Genomic DNA, 19,070 nt, shown 5'->3' on the forward strand with positions numbered 1-19,070 from the left:
TTTTCTTTATTTACATTTCAAATGTTATCCCCTTTCCTAGGCTTATCTTAAGCATAAAAGATTGCAAAGCCTGGCACCACAATGACATGATTCTTCCAACAAGACCACACCTCATAGTAGTGCCACTCCTTATGGACTAAGCATTAAATCAAATGAGTCTATAGTGGTCATTCTTATTCATTGTACCACAGTAACTGTGAAAGTAAAAATAGGAGCTTAGAACCCTCCCGAGGATGCTCTTCAAGGGCAGGGGAAGAAGATCTAGTAGGCATGTCAGGTTAGTTTCTTTCTTATTTGTAGATGGGTAGCTCTCAGTAAACGCTCCCTCTCTGTGTCTGTTTATTCTTTGCTGTCTCTTCATTTCTGGCCTAAGAATGAAGTGTCCTAAGTTTTCTGGACACAGGCCTGGTTTGAATATAAACTGTGGAATAAAGGATGCACTGTACAGAAAATTATCACAGTAGTTTATTTTTCTACAACTTGATCTCTTTACAGCACTGGGGTTACTGACTGAGTTTTCCGGGTTTTCTGAATCTACTTGCAGATTCACCTAAACTGATTGTTGTATTAGTCACACCAAGTCTAACCAGAGATCATCCAGACTGTGTGCAGCAAGATTATCTCCAATTGGATCCTAAACTTTATTATTGAATGTATGTGCAGAACCTCTTGAAGATACCAGATAACATGGAGCAATGTGGTAATTATGCAGATGACAGTGATAATCAGTGGAGAACAATGAGAGTTAAAGGGACACTCCCAGACACCAAATTCTCAGCACAGAGCAACCTCCTCAATCCTGTAACCCTTACAATCTATAAGGCTTTTCTTTGCCAACCCTTGGGAGCAGGAGGACTTTGTAGCTGTAGCAACGAGGATTGTGCTCCATGACTTTGAACTTTTATTGGTGCTTAGTTGCTTTAGTGATCTCTATCTGTCGCAAAGAGAACTTTCCCTGGTGAGGGGATGACTCCACTTATCTGTGAGTAAAAGGACAGATGTTCATAGATTGTTGCTACAGGTTATGCTGAGTTAGTAAATTAAGGGGTTAGATTCCCCCTCATTAATCAATTCAACTAACATTGAGTAGTTTACTGGGTTTCCAATACTAGGAAAGGTCTTCCTCTTGTTGAGGGTGTCTTAATTCCAATTAGAGAGCTGTGAATTACAGCCAATGTATGTGCACTACTACTTCACTGTGATGATTACAATGCTATGTTGGTGGCTGTCATGCTTCATAGATGTCATAAAAGGATAGGGACTGTTGTTTTTCTCCCTACTTTGGAAGTTTGCATGCGAATTCTGATACCCTGGAAGCTAGAACTCAGACACTATTTGCCCAAGAATTAAGGCCGAAGTTGACAACGAGGAATTCATGAAACTAAGAAGCTTCTGCAGAGCTGAAGAAACAATCAACAGAATGACCAGGAAGTCCACCAAATGGAAGAGAAGCGCTCCTAGCTATGCATCTAACATATATGTACCTCAACAAGCCAAAGTGGAAAAAAATTAAAGGACCCGTTCAAAAATGGGCCTTGGAATAGAGCGTTCTCGAAAGAAAAAAAAACCCACTTTATAAGGAATATCTTTATAAGGAATTGTCTGGAATGAACTACAGTCTAGAAATGGAGGGCACACCTCTGACCCAGATCTTGAAGCTAGAAGCCACAAACTTTTGGTCTAGATATTGAGGCAGGATGCAACAAGTTCAGGGGCAACACAAATCCTTAATCCGAATCCTTAGACACAGTCTTAATCTGAGCTCCATCTCCTGCTGGGGGCCTACATGAGAATAGCAGAAGGAAGATTTGTTCATTCTTCCTCTGCTTGCACTTATTTGACAGCACATCTGCTGGAGCCCACTTTTTCAGGATTGCACTTTATACAGAAGACCAGCGGAAACATCCAGCCTTGTGGGACTGAGCAACGACTAGATTTTTAGACTTTCCATTCATAGCTGGTCATTGTTGTGTTAGTCAGACTGCAACATATAAGTCTCTCTCTCTCTCTCTCTCTCTCTCTCTCTCTCTCTCTCCACACACACACACACACACACACACACACACACACACACACACACTAATACAGATCTGCTCTCTGCTCCCTCTTTGTGGGGAATTAGTCTTTGCTCAAATCTCCACAGTATCATATAACATACAACTAGCGGCTTTTTCTTCTCTTTTATTTTTCTTAGAAAGAACTCAGGATGTTTGCTCATCTATGTGCTTTCTGATTCTCTTTAAGATCTGAGCGGCGAGAAAAGCACCGGGGTAGCTAGGGCGCAGGGTCGGCTGACACTCGCCAGCTACCCACAACACCCGCCACAGGATCTTAAGACTTCTGGTGAGTGGAACACAGCTTCTGCTCCAATCCAATTGCGCGCGCGGGACCTGAGACTGCATTAGTTAGGGAAGCAGAAACCGGCCTGAGTAGGGCCACAGGCCTCATCCGGCCGGACCAGCACTGGCGTAGCTAGAGCACAGGGTCGGCTGACACCCGCCAGCTACCCACGACCCCCGCCACAGGATTTTGAGACTGCTGGTGAGTGGAACACAGCTTCTGCTCCAGTTCAATCACGCGGGACCTGAGACTGCTTTGGTTGGGGAGGCAGAAATCCGGCCTACATAGGGCCACAAGCCTCTTCCGGTCAGAAAAGCACCTGGGTAGCTAGAGCACAGGGTTGGCTGACACTCGCCAGCTACCCACAACACCAGCCACAGGATCTTAAGACTTCTGGTGAGTGGAACACAGCTTCTGCTCCAATCCAATTGCGCGCGGGAACTGAGACTGCATTAGTTAGGGAAGCAGAAAACCGGCCTGAGTAGGACCACAGGCCTCTTCCGGCTACCGCCAGCTACCCACGACCCCCGCCACAGGATTTTGAGACTGCTGGTGAGTGGAACACAGCTTCTGCTCCAATCTTTAAACAGTGACATCGACAACAACTAACCCCAAAGATTACCAGATGGCGAAAGGTAAACGTAATAATCTTACTAACAGAAACCAAGACCACTCACCATCATCAGAACCCAGCACCCCCACTTCGCCCAGTCCAGGGCACCCCAACACACCGGAAAAGCTAGACACGGATCTAAAAGCATATCTCCTGATGATGGTAGAGGACTTCAAGAAGGACTTTAATAACACACTTAAAGAAATACAAAGGAACACTGGTAAACAGGTAGAAGACAGTAAAGAGGAAGCACAAAAATCCCTTAAAGAATTGCAGGAGAACACTGCTAAAGAGTTACAAATCCTTAAAGAAAAACAGGATAACATAATCAAACAGGTAGAAGTCCTTAATGAAAAACAGGAAAACACATCCAAACAGATGATGGAAATGAACAAAACCATACTAGACCTAAAAAAGGAAGTAGACACAATAAAGAAAGCCCAAAATGAGGCAACACTGGAGATAGAAACCCTAGGAAAGAAATCTGGAACCATAGATACCAGCATCAGCAACAGAATACAAGAGATGGAAGAGAGAATCTCAGGTGCAGAAGATTCCATAGAGAACATCGGCACAACAATCAAGGAAAATGTAAAATGCAAAAAGATCCTAACTCAAAACATCCAAGAAATACAGGACACAATGAGAAGACCAAACCTACGGATAATAGGAGTGGATGAGAATGAAGATTTTCAACTCAAAGGACCAGCAAACATCTTCAACAAAATTATAGAAGAAAACTTCCCAAATCTAAAGAAAGAGATGCCCATGAACATACAAGAAGCCTACAGAACTCCAAATAGACTGGACCAGAAAAGAAATACCTCCCGACACATAATAATCAGAACAACAAATGCTCTAAATAAAGATAGAATACTAAAAGCAGTAAGAGAAAAAGGCCAAGTAACATATAAAGGCAAGCCTATCAGAATTACACCAGATTTTTCACCAGAGACTATGAAAGCCAGAAGATCCTGGACGGATGTTATACAGACACTAAAAGAACACAAATTCCAGCCCAGGCTACTATACCCAGCCAAACTCTCAATTAACATAGATGGAGAAACCAAAGTATTCCACGACAAAACCAAATTCACACATTATCTCTCCACGAATCCAGCCCTTCAAAGGATAATAACAGAAAAAAATACAAGGACAGGAACCACGCCCTAGAAACAACAAGAAGGTAATCCCTCAACAAACCTAAAAGAAGACAGCCACATGAACAGAATGCCAACTTTAACAACAAAAATAACAGGAAACAACAATTACTTTTCCTTAATATCTCTTAATATCAATGGACTCAACTCCCCGATAAAAAGACATAGACTAACAAACTGGCTACACAAACAAGACCCAACATTTTGCTGCTTACAGGAAACTCATCTCAGAGAAAAAGATAGACACTACCTCAGAATGAACGGCTGGAAAACAATTTTCCAAGCAAATGGTATGAAGAAACAAGCTGGAGTAGCCATTCTAATATCTGATAAGATTGACTTCCAACCCAAAGTCATTAAAAAAGACAGGGAGGGACACTTCATATTCATCAAAGGTAAAATCCTCCAAGAGGAACTATCAATCCTGAATATCTATGCTCCAAATACAAAGGCAGCCACATTCATTAAAGAAACTTTAGTAAATCTCAAAGCACACATTGCACCTCATACAATAATAGTGGGAGACTTCAACACACCACTTTCACCAATGGACAGATCATGGAAACAGAAACTAAACAGGGACACAGAGAAACTAAGAGAAATTATGAATCAAATGGATCTGGCAGATATCTACAGAACATTCTATCCTAAAACAAAAGGATATACCTTCTTCTCAGCACCTCATGGTACCTTCTCCAAAATTGACCACATAATTGGTCACAAAAAAGGCCTCAACAGATACAAAAATATTGAAATTGTCCCATGCATCCTATCAGATCACCATGGACTAAGGCTGATCTTCAATAACAAAATAAATAATAGAAAGCCAACCTTCACGTGGAAACTGAACAACACTCTTCTCAATGATACCTTGGTCAAGGAAGGAATAAAGAAAGAAATTAAGGACTTTTTAGAATTCAATGAAAATAAAGCCACAACATACCCAAACTTATGGGACACAATGAAAGCATTTCTAAGAGGAAAACTCATAGCTCTGAGTGCCTCCAAAAGGAAACTAGAGAGAGCACACATTAGCAGCTTGACAACACACCTAAAAGCACTATAACAAAAGGAAGCAAATTCACCCAAGAGGAGTAGACGGCAGGAAATAATCAAACTCAGGGGCGAAATCAACCAAGTGGAAACAAGAAGAACTATTCAAAGAATCAACCAATCAAGGAGCTGGTTCTTTGAGAAAATCAACAAGATAGATAAACCCTTAGCCAGACTCACTAGAGGGCACAGGGAAAGCATCCTAATTAACAAAATCAGAAATGAAAAAGGAGACATAACAACAGATCCTGAAGACATCCAAAACACCATCAGATCCTTCTACCAAAGGCTATACTCAACAAAACTGGAGAACCTGGATGAAATGGAGAAGTTCCTAGACAGATACCAGGTACCAAAGTTGAATCAAGATCAGGTTAATGATCTAAACAGCCCTATATCCCCCAAAGAAATAGAAGCAGTCATTAATAGTCTCCCAACCAAAAAAAGCCCAGGACCAGATGGGTTTAGTGCAGAGTTCTATCAGACCTTCAAAGAAGATCTAATCCCAGTTCTTCACAAACTATTCCACAAAATAGAAACAGAAGGTACTCTACCCAACTCATTCTATGAAGCCACAATTACTCTGATACCTAAACCACAAAAAGACCCAACAAAGATAGAAAACTTCAGACCAATATCCCTTATGAATATTGATGCAAAAATCCTCAATAAAGTTCTTGCTAACCGAATCCAAGAACACATCAAAACAATCATCCATCCTGACCAAGTAGGTTTCATCCCAGGGATGCAGGGATGGTTCAATATATGGAAATCCATCAACGTAATCCAGTATATAAACAAACTCAAAGACAAAAACCACATGGTCATCTCGTTAGATGCGGAAAAAGCATTTGACAAGATCCAACACCCATTCATGATAAAAGTCTTGGAAAGATCAGGAATTCAAGGCCCATACCTAAACATGATAAAAGCAATCTACAGCAAACCAGTAGCCAACATCAAAGTAAATGGTGAGAAGCTTGAAGCAATCCCTCTAAAATCAGGGACTAGACAAGGCTGCCCACTTTCTCCATACCTATTCAACATTGTACTTGAAGTCCTAGCCAGAGCAATTCGACAACAAAAGGAGATCAAAGGGATACAAATTGGAAAAGATGAAGTCAAAATATCACTTTTTGCAGATGATATGATAGTATATATAAGTGACCCTAAAAATTCCACCAGAGAACTCCTAAGCCTGATAAACAGCTTCGGTGAAGTAGCTGGATATAAAATTAACTCAAACAAATCAATGGCCTTTCTCTACACAAAGAATAAACAGGCTGAGAAAGAAATTAGGGAAACAACACCCTTCTCAATAGTCACAAATAATGTAAAATATCTTGGCATGACTCTAACTAAGGAAGTGAAAGATCTGTATAATAAAAACTTCAAGTCTCCTAAGAAAGAAATTATAGAAGATCTCAGAAGATGGAAAGATCTCCCATGCTCATGGATTGGCAGGATCAACATTGTAAAAATGGCTATCTTGCCAAAAGCAATCTACAGATTCAATGCAATCCCCATCAAAATTCCAAATCAATTCTTCAACGAATTAGAAAGTGCAATCTGCAAATTCATCTGGAATAACAAAAAACCTAGGATAGCAAAAACTCTTCTCAAGGATAAAAGAACCTCTGGTGGAATCACCATGCCAGACCTAAAGCTCTACTACAGAGCAATTGTGATAAAAACTGCATGGTACTGGTATAGTGACAGACAAATAGACCAATGGAATAGAATTGAAGACCCAGAAATGAACCCACACACCTACGGTCACTTGATCTTCGACAAGGGAGCTAAAAACATCCAGTGGAAGAAAGACAGCATTTTCAACAAATGGTGCTGGCACAACTGGTTGTTAACATGTAGAAGAATGCGAATCGATCCATTCCTATCTCCTTGTACTAAGGTCAAGTCTAAGTGGATCAAGGAACTTCACATAAAACCAGAGACACTGAAACTTATAGAGGAGAAAGTGGGGAAAAGCCTTGAAGATATGGGCACAGGGGAAAAATTCCTGGATAGAACAGTAATGGCTTGTGCTGTAAGATCAAGAATTGACAAGTGGGACCTCATGAAACTGCAAAGCTTCTGCAAGGCTAAAGACACCATCAATAAGACAAAAAAACCACGAACAGATTGGGAAAGGATCTTCACCTATCCTAAATCAGATAAGGGACTAATATCCAATATATATAAAGAACTCAAGAAGGTGGACTCCAGAAAGTCAAATAACCCCATTAAAAAATGGGGCTCAGAACTGAACAAAGAATTCTCACCTGAGGAATACCGAATGGCAGGGAAGCACCTGAAAAAATGTTCAACATCCTTAATCAACAGGGAAATGCAAATCAAAACAACCCTGAGATTCCACCTCACACCAGTCAGAATGGCTAAGATCAAAAATTCAGGTGACAGCAGATGCTGGCGAGGATGTGGAGAAAGAGGAACACTCCTCCATTGTTGGTGGGATTGCAAGCTTGTACAACCACTCTGGAAATCAGTCTGGCGGTTCCTCAGAAAATTGGACATAGTACTACCGGAGGATCCAGCAATACCTCTCCTGGGCATATATCCAGAAGATGTCCCAACCGGTAAAAAGGACACATGCTCCACTATGTTCATAGCAGCCCTATTTATAATAGCCAGAAGCTGGAAAGAACCCAGATGTCCCTCAACAGAGGAATGGATACAGAAATTATGGTACATTTACACAATGGAGTACTACTCAGCTATTAAAAAGAATGAATTTATGAAATTCCTAGCTAAATGGATGGACCTGGAGGGCATCATCTTGAGTGAAGTAACACAATCACAAAAGAACTCACACAATATGTATTCACTGATAAGTGGATATTAGCCCAAAACTTAGGATACCCAAGATATAAGATACAATTTGCTAAACGCATGAAACTCAAGAAGAATGAAGACCAAAGTGTGGACACTGTGCCCCTTCTTAGAATTGGGAACAAAACACCCAGGGAAGGAGTTACAGAGACAAAGTTCGTAGCTGTGATGAAAGGATGGACCATTTAGAGACTGCCGTATCCAGGGATCCATCCCATAATCAGCTTCTAAACGCTGACACCATTGCATACACTAGCAAGATTTTGCTTAAAGGACCCAAATTTAGCTGTCTCTTGTGAGACGATGCCGGGGCCTAGCAAACACAGGAGTGGATGTTCACAGTCAGCTATTGGATGTATCACAGGGCTCCCAATGGAGAAGCTAGAGAAAGTACCCAAGGAGCTAAAGGGATCTGCAACCCTATTGTTGGAACAACATGATGTACTAACCAGAACCCCGGAGCTCTTGTCTCTAGCTGCATATGTATCGAAAGATGGCCTAGTCGGCCATCAATGGAAAGAGAGGCCCATTGGACTTGCAAACTTTATATGCCCCAATATAGGGGAATGCCAGGGCCAAAAGAATGGGAATGGGTGGGTAGGGAAGTGGGGGGCGCTATGGGGGACTTTTGGGATAGCATTGGAAATGTAATTGAGGAAAATATGTAATAAAAATATTAAAAATTTAAAAAAAAAAAAAAAAAAAAAGATCTGAGCGGCCTGCTGTAAATTTCATTTAAAAGTGGCAACAGAGCAATTTTCAGGACAAGCCTGACATCTAGTGGTTCATGTCGTTAAGTTAAAATACAGATCTTTCACCACAGATAGGAAGAAACAGGTTATTTGAAGCTAAACGTGAGTGACCATGCCAGTGAATGTAGATTCAGCCTTCTCCAAAAAGCTAAGGTTCCCCCATTAGTATATAACATTCATGGTCACAGAAAAAAATATTTCAGAGTCAATGCAAGTATCAGATATAGTAGAGAGACTCTACTATAGATTTTATTTGCTGTCTTACAGCCAACAGGGCTTAGGGTTAGAGGGAGTTTGTGGCTTCCTCCAAACACTGTAAATGTTTGGCCTAAAGGCCACAAGGATGCGTGGATACATAAAGACTAGACTAATAGATGGAAATGACTCATGATGGCCAAAGACAGTATTTGCTTCAACAATAAAACTCCACTTCTCAGAATCATCAAGTTCCAATCAGTCACTCAGTACTTAAAACCTTCAAAACAGATTTGACATTTCCAGAAAACCTAGTTTCACAACTGCAAAGGAAGCCATATTCAATTCCAGAGCCACAGCAGGCATTCAAATAGAGACAGCACGATAAGAAAGGAGTTAACATTAACGCAAGAGCACACAGTGACCTAAGTATATCCCAGGGGATTCTGTCTTTCAACATTTTGGCACTTCCTCTTCATCACAATGCAGAATATCTGACCCTGCTTATGTTTTATCACTTAAAAGGCCTCAAAAATTTACATATTATTCTCGAATCTTTTTACTAAAAGTAAATGCAGTCTGTAAGTGTAGAAATTCTGGGCTTGGCCATGAGATCATCACAAATGAAAGCTGTCTCAACTAAAATGGGAGGAGTAATTATATCCCTAATGCTTCTAAAAGTCCCTGCTAAAGACTGTCACTTTCAGCTTTCCCTAATGAGTACAAGGCCTGCCTAGATTTTTCAGTCCTATCTCATTCTATTTCTTTGCAGTAAGTACCAGCCCCTTCTCTGTGAAGTATTCCTATATTCCTGCACACCCTGAAATTCCTGTCACATGCTCTGAAGCCTCTAGACCTAGTCCCACCACATGGCTTACTTGCTGGACTCCACTGCAGAAGGCTTTCTCCCACCCTCTTCAAACTTGTTGGAAACTGTTTTTCTGTCTGTCCCTCACACTTGAAGAAAGTTATGCCGGAGCTTCTTTTAAATCTGTTCCTAAATTCTTTTTAGCAGGAATTTAAAACCCCAAGAAGAGGAGCCCTAACACTCCTAGCAATGCCCTCATAGCGTGAGCCTAAATAAAGCTCTTCCTCCCTCAAAGCACCTCCTGTCAGGGCATTTGTCTCAGAGAAATGAACTGTAACAGATAAAGAGAATCCCAATGGGGCTAAGAAGTGGGGAAAAGCCACTTTGGGTTGTGCCAGCTCTGAGCAGTCACTAATACTCTGATCTCACAGGCAGCCATTGTGCGGAATGACCTACAGCTGTCCATATAATGAACTCTTGGGGCTTGTTTGTGTCCTGTACAGAGAGCTGTTTGGTGGTGATCTGTAAGACTTGGTGTTTGGATTGGATTTGGACTTTGATGGTTGTTTGGACTTCGGCATTGTCCATCAGGTACACTTCCAGATAGTGAATTCTTTCCTGCTGTTTTCTTTGCGCAAGCTCAGAGGTCTAGATTTCTGTTTGTGTGACTTTATTCATTTGGGGGCTTTGTTTTTCTATTTTGTCTTCTTGATTAAATCATTTTTCTTCTTGCCCTAACTTCTACCCATCTTTGTTTCTTCCTCGCATATTTCCTCCCCACTCTCTCTTTTCCCTTTCTCTCTCTCTCTCTCTCTCTCTCTCTCTCTCTCTCTCTCTCTCTCTCTCTCTCTAGCTTTCTGTCTTACTTTCCTTCAGTTTTCTTGCTTTTTTAAAACTAACTTTCTCTGTGTGGCACTGGCCATCCTGGAACTTGCTCTGTAGCCTGGGTGATGTTCAAACACATATTCAACTAATCGTCCTTCTGTCTGTGCCCTGTAGGAAAGTCCATTCTGTTCTGGTCTGCAGTCCAGGATATCCCTGGACCAGTTCACTGCTCTGTGTAGGACTCACAGCCCATGGAAAACAATCATGCAGTGCTGGTGGTTTCCAAGGAAACTGAGAAGAAACAACAGGCTTGAGAGAACCTTCTGTGCACAGTCAGAATGTCAGTCCAAGATGCCTGACTCCAGGTGTACCTATGAGATGATGGGATAGTGGCCCTGCTAGCAGAAGAGAAAAGCAGAGGACCTGACCTACTGCATATATCCAAGAGATATGTAGCTGACCAGGTTAGAGGCAGCAACAGAAGACTGAGAAGTAGTAAGGGTACATCTAGTCCAGAAGTGAATACAGAGATGACATCAACAACTCATTTGGACAGTTCTTCTGCAGGACCCCATAGCATCCGACAGGATGCACAGTCACAAATGAGAGAGATTCTGAAGTCCTCACAAATCTACCAGCACTAGTCTCTGTTCATTTTGAATTCACACTTGAGTCATGTTTGGTTTTAGATATCTGCTTGGAAACACACACACACTCGCACGCGCACACACACACACACACACACACACACACAGAGAGAGAGAGAGAGAGAGAGAGAGAGAGAGAAAGGCAGAGAGGAGAGACCAAGAGACAGAGACAGAAGGAGACAGAGATAGAGACATAACGCCACTTCATTTAATGCTCCTCATGCACAGTCGATCCTAGTGAGGTTTGCTTGAAATGCAGAGAAGTAACATTACAAGCAAGGTAATTTCATATGTTATATGACTCCCACTTCTGGAAATGCCTAGGTCTCCCTCCAAATCAGTTTTAGCTTGTCTGCACCCTCATGTGAAACATGAGCCATTCTGCTCTACTGCTTCATAGGAGACATGGAAAGTCAGTATGGGGCTTGCTCCCTGCTGGGTTGGTCCAGGACATCCAGCCATGTTCAAGACAAGGCTGACCTACTAATTGTCTTATGAGGAGATCCGAAGTGAGGGCTGAGGTCCTTGCCCCTTGAGTCCAGAGAAAGTGTGGTAACCAGTATTACTGTGGGCAGGGAAATGCTGATGGGAAACCAGATGCTGAGATCCTCTGATCTGACAGTGTGGGCTTCCCTCTGGGTGGCTCCTGGTGACTTTCCACATTCCCTCCAAATGAAGAGACCCAGAGACCCTCAAATGGGGTTAAAGAGGAACTGGATTCCCCTATCTTTTGACCCCAAAACTGTAGTGCAAACTATTTTATATTTTATATTGATCAGTTTTACCACAAAGCTGGCACCTGATATCCACATGTCCTGGCTTCCTCTGCTGCCCATACTATTGTTTTGTTGTTGTTGCTGTTGCTGCTGCTGCTGCTGCTGTTGCTGCTTCATTGTTATATCCATTGCAGGCTAGGAAAGGCCAGGTGCTTCTGGAGCCAATCAATGAACATTCCAAAGCCCAGTGCTGTGGAAAACACAGAAAACACCAGGAACCTCATTCAAAAGGGAACAGGGCTTGCAGCCAGTCTTACCGGCAGGCTCGTGGAGAAGGACCACCTCTTTGAGCACAGGCACCTATGTAGAAGAGAGTCACACGGGTGATACTTCCTGGTTCAGGCCATCCAGCAGGGGTGGTCATTTAGTGGGGGTGATGCACAACTGGACTTTAAAAATTCTTACAGAAAAAAAAAAAAAAAAAACCTTTTTATTCAGATCTCCCTGCTGAAAGATACTCCTGCTGATTGACAAGGAGGTAAGGGCAGAGTCAGACTCACAAGTGGGTGGACTGAGAAGAATAAGGAATGAAAAACTTGTTCTGATCCCAGAAGCACCATTCACTTATACTGACTCCCTGTTGTGGGAAAACACTGAGGCAGCTTGAAGAACTTCCTCACTGGAGACAGTTTCTCTCTATCCAAGCAGGAGCCATGTAATCAGGATAAGGGGCTTCTTAAGTTCCCTCCATCTGCCACATCCACTGCAGTGTATATGGGACAAGGAGAGTCAGCAGGTACTACTGCCCTCTGTAACCGAAGCAGGGAAACCTCTTCCCTAGTAAGAAGACTCAAGAGAGACTGCCACCTGCAAGGGCCAGACATGCAGAACAGTGCCAATTATGTTGGGGGCTCTTTATGTTGGTACCACACACAGCAGAGACACCAGCCAATACCTGCAGAACTGAACCATTTTCAAGGAACCCAGAGTCTGAAAGCTGAGTGGTTTTGCTGATTTTAGGCATTGTGTATCTGGATGAAGATCAGCTACCCAGGATGTGCACAGAAAACTGGGCATCTTGCTGTGCCTGCAAAAGTGTTACCAAAAGTGTCCCACACAGCCACCTGGAATAAATCTCCATATCTGCAGTACAAAGATAATTATTTTCTTTTCAAAAGAAATTTTATTGTCCACTTTGGGTGCCAAATGCCAGCACTATTTCTTGACACATCATGTCATCATACCAGTAGCCCCAGTGACCAGAACCTGGGTTATTCACAATAATCCACCACACTCATTGCCTGCAGTGCATCTCTGACTTCTTGCCGCTACACACTGCCTCATTTCCATCCTTAGGCCAACATCATTTTAGCATCTTGTGTTAGGTTCCTCTATCCAATATTCTCCTTCAGTTAATGGCTTCCTTTGCTCAGGGTGTTACCATCCCATTTTACCCATCTTGACATAAATGACAGGATCTCTTGGCCTTTCCTTTCTGAGAAGCAGGCTGGTATTCTGAAGCGTAGACTGGCCATTAGTAATTCTCCATCTTTTTCTAGATCCTAAATGCTATGGTGACAGGTTTACAGATCCTGCATTTTTAGACCTATTCCTACAATTCCTCTGCCTAGACATGTGGGTGTCTTGAGCAGGAATTTCATGGATTCCAACCCTTATCATACACACAAGCATTCACTGGGACTGGAGTTTTTTCTGTACCTTGTTTGTTTGTTTGTTTGTTTGTTTGTTTGTTTTTTATGCACCTGTTGCCTTGAGTGCCTTAAGGACTTGATGACTTGAAGATCTTCCTAGGAGCTCGGATTTTTGACACCAGGGTGCTTCCTTCCAGGTCTGGCTCATTCTTGGTTTATGTGCCTTCCTCAGGAACAAGTGGCAGAGACCCTGTTGTATATATCCTCTAGAGGTATGTAAGTAAAGGATCACACTTTATTCAAGGGCTGCTCTCTGCACTCTGGTTAAGAGGGTGCAGTCTAAGTGCTGTGCATATAATGGTGATTTGCAAAGAGGACAGTGTTATGAGGGTCATGGGTGAATGAAGCATGTTCATCTAGGGAAACTATGGTATTCATGTGATGGACAAATCATTTTAGGTCTTAGACATAAGTTCCAGGCAGGAAAAAAATCAAAAGTTGCAGGCAGAAAGAAGTGGGCCACTGATGTGGGGGAAATATATGATACAATAAACTGAAATTTTATTTGAACAGAAAAACTGTCCCCAATGGGTCATGGGAGGGGCTGCAGACAGAAGTGGGGGTCCTGTTCTCTCCCATCAGAGCTTTTATATGCTCTAGATGGCCTCTGTTGCTGTTGCACATGACAATGGCATTGGGTATGGAACTTTCCCTAAAAGGAAGAAGTTCTCACATCCTGGATACTTCTATTGACATCATTGAACCACTTGTGTGGCCCCCTTGACACAAGGCCTGACCTAAGGTCATCTTGTAGTTGGTGTCCAGGATACTAGACCTGTCTTGGGGGGTGGGGCAGTGTGTAGGCTACAGGGTACTGAGCCTGTAGTGGTGACTATAGGTGAAGCGGGAGATTCACAAGAGGACCAATTCTCATTAAGGTAATGGGCAATTCCTCTATCTGAGTGATTTTTGTTAAAATTCAGTTCATCATCAGAGTTTCCACATTTATCAATTTTTGAGTTAAGAAGATCTTTTTCTGAGGAGGCCTTCTCTGATAGGCACTCCTCCTGAGATACCACAAGCTCCGCCTGAGGGCAATTTAGCCCTGGAGAAGTTGCATCTTTTATAGCATCATTTATAAGCGCCCAGAGGCCTAGGGTAAAATTATCTGTCTGAGCGATTTTCAAGGCCTCACCAACTTTCTCCCAGGTTCCACAATCTATCATTTCTTCTTCCTTGAACCATGGGCAACAGCTATCTATCTTATCTAAAAATTTTTTTACTAATTGTACTTCAAGCCTTACTCCTCTGGCCTGAAACAACTCCTGAAAACTAAAAGCAACCGCCTGATCCATGACTTTAAACCCTTCCTTCTTCCACCTAAGCAGCTTTCTAAAAAGCTGCGGCACACCACTTGTTTCCGTATCTAGTTCCGATTAACACGCTGCTGACCCAAGCAGAACCAGTGTTGGGTTAGCACTGATTCAAACTTAATTCGTATCCTACCGCATCCTCAGCAACACTTTACAAAACTGAAATTTTAAGCTTGCGCTAGCATGTGTACCTGTCCGTTGCTCGATACGAAGATCCTTTCCTTTCTTGTGGAGCTCCACACAGCAGCCGTTTCTCTTAGCATCCCTCTGCCATTTTTCAGGTCCCTGTGCGGGCGCCAAACTGTTGCGGCCCGCCCGCAGTCTGCAACGCAAACGGTTCAACTGAGAATGGCAGTTCGAGCTGAAAAGAGAGGAAACTAGACGGGGCGGGAGAAAGAATGAGGCCAAGACAATTCCATGTTCAAGGCCCCCCTTTACTAATTCCAACATTCAGTTATAAAGGAAGGGGGAGGGAACCCAATTTCCCACCAAGTAACTCGGGGTCCAGTAGCAGGACGAACACGTGTGTGCCTCCAAGCAGCAAAGCTGACAGAGTCCAGCAGTGGGCGTGGCAGAACGAATGAGCAGGAAACTCCACCCTTGAGCAAGCAGGTTCAAGCAGGTGGGGGAAGAGAGACCACACCTGGCTATTGTTTCTTCTTGGAGAGTGCCATTTGGTGTACTCCCAGGTGCTCTCTTGTTCAAGTATCACTCTGCAGTCTCAACCCTGGGCATTGCTTTTGTCTTTGAGGAACAGTGTCTGGCTCCTTGGTTATCAACCTTGCCTAGTAATAAAAATGGGCTGGGTCCTCGGGGCACTGGACTCATAGAAGTCATTGTTTGTGTGGCCTCCTGGTTACTGAGCTTACAAAGTAGTTAGTAGTTGGTCCTGGAGGCGACTTGACCTGTCCTAAGGACAGTATATGGCCACAAACCCCAAGGAGATTGGTCCTACCAAGGAAATGCAGTATCTGAGCAAACCACTGAGAACTTGATCTGTCCTGAAGTCCAGTATGCATGCAACCTTTAAGATACTAAGCCGGTGTGTGTGTGTGTGTGTGTGTGTGTGTGTGTGTGTGTGTGTGTGTGTGTGATTTACTCAGCCCCTGGGTATGTTGGGTCTATCCTATGGTCTGCTTTTTGTGGTTTCCTGAGACTAGACTTGCCCTAGAAGCAGCATGTAGGAAATCTCTTCCATTCTGAGAATCTCCTGAGGCCAGCATGTTTTTGGGGTTCTCACATCTGGTCCTTGTTTAAAATTAACAGTTAATCTGCCCCTAGTCCCTATGATGCCTGTGTAACTGTTTGCAATGTGGTTCCTTATGTCCTGGAGACTTGGTTGTGTGTGTGTGTGTGTTTGATTGTGTATGTGCTTATGCATGCCTTTGTGTGTGCTTTCCTTCTTTTGGTTTTCTGCTGTTCAATTATTTCCTGTGTTTATTTGGGTGTTGTTAACTTCCTTGGATTGAAGTTTTCCTTCTAGTATATTTGGTGGGGCTGGATTTGTGGATGGATGCTACATCCACTCCAGTAGTGACTCGCTTGACAGGCCTAAAAGCATGGAAGAAGTCCCAAGGCAAAGAGTTTCATGGAAACTTAGCCTCCTGGGACCTTGGCATTCCCATAGCTAGAATGCCCCAGATTTGTCCCTGCAATATTGTGGAGGGTCTTACATGCTTTCTTACAGTATTTTACTGGCTGGATAAGAGAAGTCTCAGGGCAGGCTTAGCAAAAGTATACCTAGAATCTCCATTACATTCAGGTATTGCAAACTACATTGCATATTAGAAGAAAGTTGGTGAATTCTTCTGACAAATGTAGATTCCCTACAGATACTTAAGAACAGCCAAGTTACTCTCATATGCAAGAATTTACCAAGTCCTAGGAAAAAGGGGGTTTGTGGTATCGCATTATTCATGGGAAGGTCTGCTAGAGCAGAACCCCCTGGTGCAAGCTTTCACAAGGCTCAAAGGAGTAGCACAAATTGTGACTAGGGTGTGAAATCCTTACCTGTCATTAGCTGACCCTAGGCAGGGCTGTTTTATCTTTACTGTAAACATTGCCTGGTTCCTGTCAGTCCTTTGAAGGCATTCCTCTGCTTTATATCAGATACTTCAGTGTACTGCTGTGACACCCTACTCCTTTGTTTTCTGTATTATATAAGACTGGTGTTCGCTTTATGAAAATACATTCAGATACAACACTCCGTTGTGTTCATATTTGTTTGTCATTCATTTCTCGACAACTCTTCGCTCACCTGTAACTGGGAACCCCAAAATTTCCCATGGATTGAGAGACTGACTGGGGCTGGTCCATGGCAGATGGAAATTGTTTAAATTTGGTTTTGTCATAGAGTATCTTCTTTTCTCCATTTATGGTGATTCGGAGCTTTGGCTGCTATCAAGTCTAGGATGACATCGGTGGTCTCTTAGAGTCTGCAAGATAGGACTTTCTGGCTTTTAGAGTATGTGGTGAGAAGTCTGTTGCAGTTTTAAGAGATCCACTTTCATACATTACTTTGTCCTTTTCCCTTTCAGCATTCAATATTTTTCTTTGTTTTATGTATTTAGTGTTTTGAGTATTATGTTGTGGGAGGTCATTCTTTCCTGGTCCAAACTATTTGTTGTTCTGTAAGCTTTTTTTTATACATTTATACATTTATATGTATCTCTTTCTTTAGGTGAGGGAAATTTTCTTCTATAATTTTGTTGAAAATATTTTCTTCTTCTATTCATACCATTCTCAGGTTTGGTCTTTTCATGGTGTCCCAGACACCCTTTTTTTTTGGGGGGGGGGTTGGTTGTTTTTGTTTTGTTTTGTTTTTTGGGGTTTTTTTTTTGTGAGCCACCATGTGGTTGCTGGGATTTGAACTCTGGACCTTCGGAAGAACAGTCGGGTGCTCTTACCCACTGAGCCATCTCACCAGCCCTAATCTGCATAGTAATTCTTAGGACAATAGTCACACCCAAACACAGATATACCCAATGGCTTAGGAAATAGGTGGGTTGTAGTATGAAAAGGATAGTAGAAGGGAATTTCCCTTCTACTAACTGTAGGTTTTTTTCACTAGGCCCAGAGAAATAGCATAATCAGGTATTTACTAAAGGACCCCTGGTGGTGGATTTAACAATAAACTAGCATTGTATCAGAGCATTCACCTGGCTCCTGTGTTTAGCGGATCTTAATTAAGGGTTGTTCCTATTCTCAGTTGAAAACATGGCCTGGCTCCCTCCATCTTTTTACATATGCATCTTCGTTGTTTTGTGTCAATGTAACTTGGTGGATATATTCACCTGGCTTTCTTGTTTTTTCTTCTGTATTAAAAGCCTGATGTTTGCTTGGAAAAAATTACATTCAGATTCAGCACTCCCTTGTGTCTGCATCTGTTTGTCAATTCTCGCAGACTCTTTGCCCATCTGTACAAAACCCTGATTCCACACGGATTGAGAGAGGCCAACTGGGCCGGGTCCGTGGCATTGTCAGGTAAAAGTGAGAGAAAGACCAAGCATTTGGAATCACAAAGCCTCACCCTCAGTATCACACCTCTTCAAACAGGGCAACACCTCACTTAACGTGGCCAAATCTCCTAATAGTGCTACTCCTTGTGAAGCTATCAGGATCATTTTCAGGATCATTTTGATTTGCATTTTCTTGATGACATTTCTTTAAGTGCCTTCATCTTCCATTCGCGATTTCTCTGTTGAGAATTCACTGTTTAGCTCTGTGCCCCATTTTATAATCTGGTTATATGATTTTTTTTTTTGGAGTCTAATTTCTTGAGTTCTTTTTTTTTTTTAATATTTTTATTACATATTTTCCTCAATTACATTTCCAATGCTATCCCAAAAGTCCCCCATAGCACCCCCCACTTCCCTACCCACCCATTCCCATTCTTTTGGCCCTGGCATTCCCCTATATTGGGGCATATAAAGTTTGCAAGTCCAATGGGCCTCTCTTTCCATTGATGGCCGACTAGGTCATCTTTCGATACATATGCAGCTAGAGACAAGAGCTCCGGGGTTCTGGTTAGTACATCATGTTGTTCCAACAATAGGGTTGCAGATCCCTTTAGCTCCTTGGGTACTT

At 42.5% G+C, this 19,070-nt stretch overlaps 1 protein-coding gene across 1 annotated transcript in view; it reads right to left on the reverse strand.

The window, feature by feature from the left end:
- LOC110290239 (uncharacterized) overlaps positions 1 to 12,983 on the reverse strand; it is a 45,488-nt gene extending 32,505 nt beyond the window's left edge. The window contains 2 exon segments of the mRNA XM_021156738.2: positions 12,277 to 12,319; positions 12,915 to 12,983. Of these exon segments, the coding sequence (XP_021012397.2) occupies positions 12,277 to 12,319; positions 12,915 to 12,983 (112 nt within the window).
- Positions 12,984 to 19,070: the final 6,087 nt, after the last annotated feature.

The sequence above is a fragment of the Mus caroli genome, unplaced genomic scaffold (assembly GCF_978045245.1).
Source record: "Mus caroli unplaced genomic scaffold, Mus_caroli_1 scaffold_2, whole genome shotgun sequence".
Taxonomy (NCBI): Eukaryota; Metazoa; Chordata; class Mammalia; order Rodentia; family Muridae; genus Mus; species Mus caroli.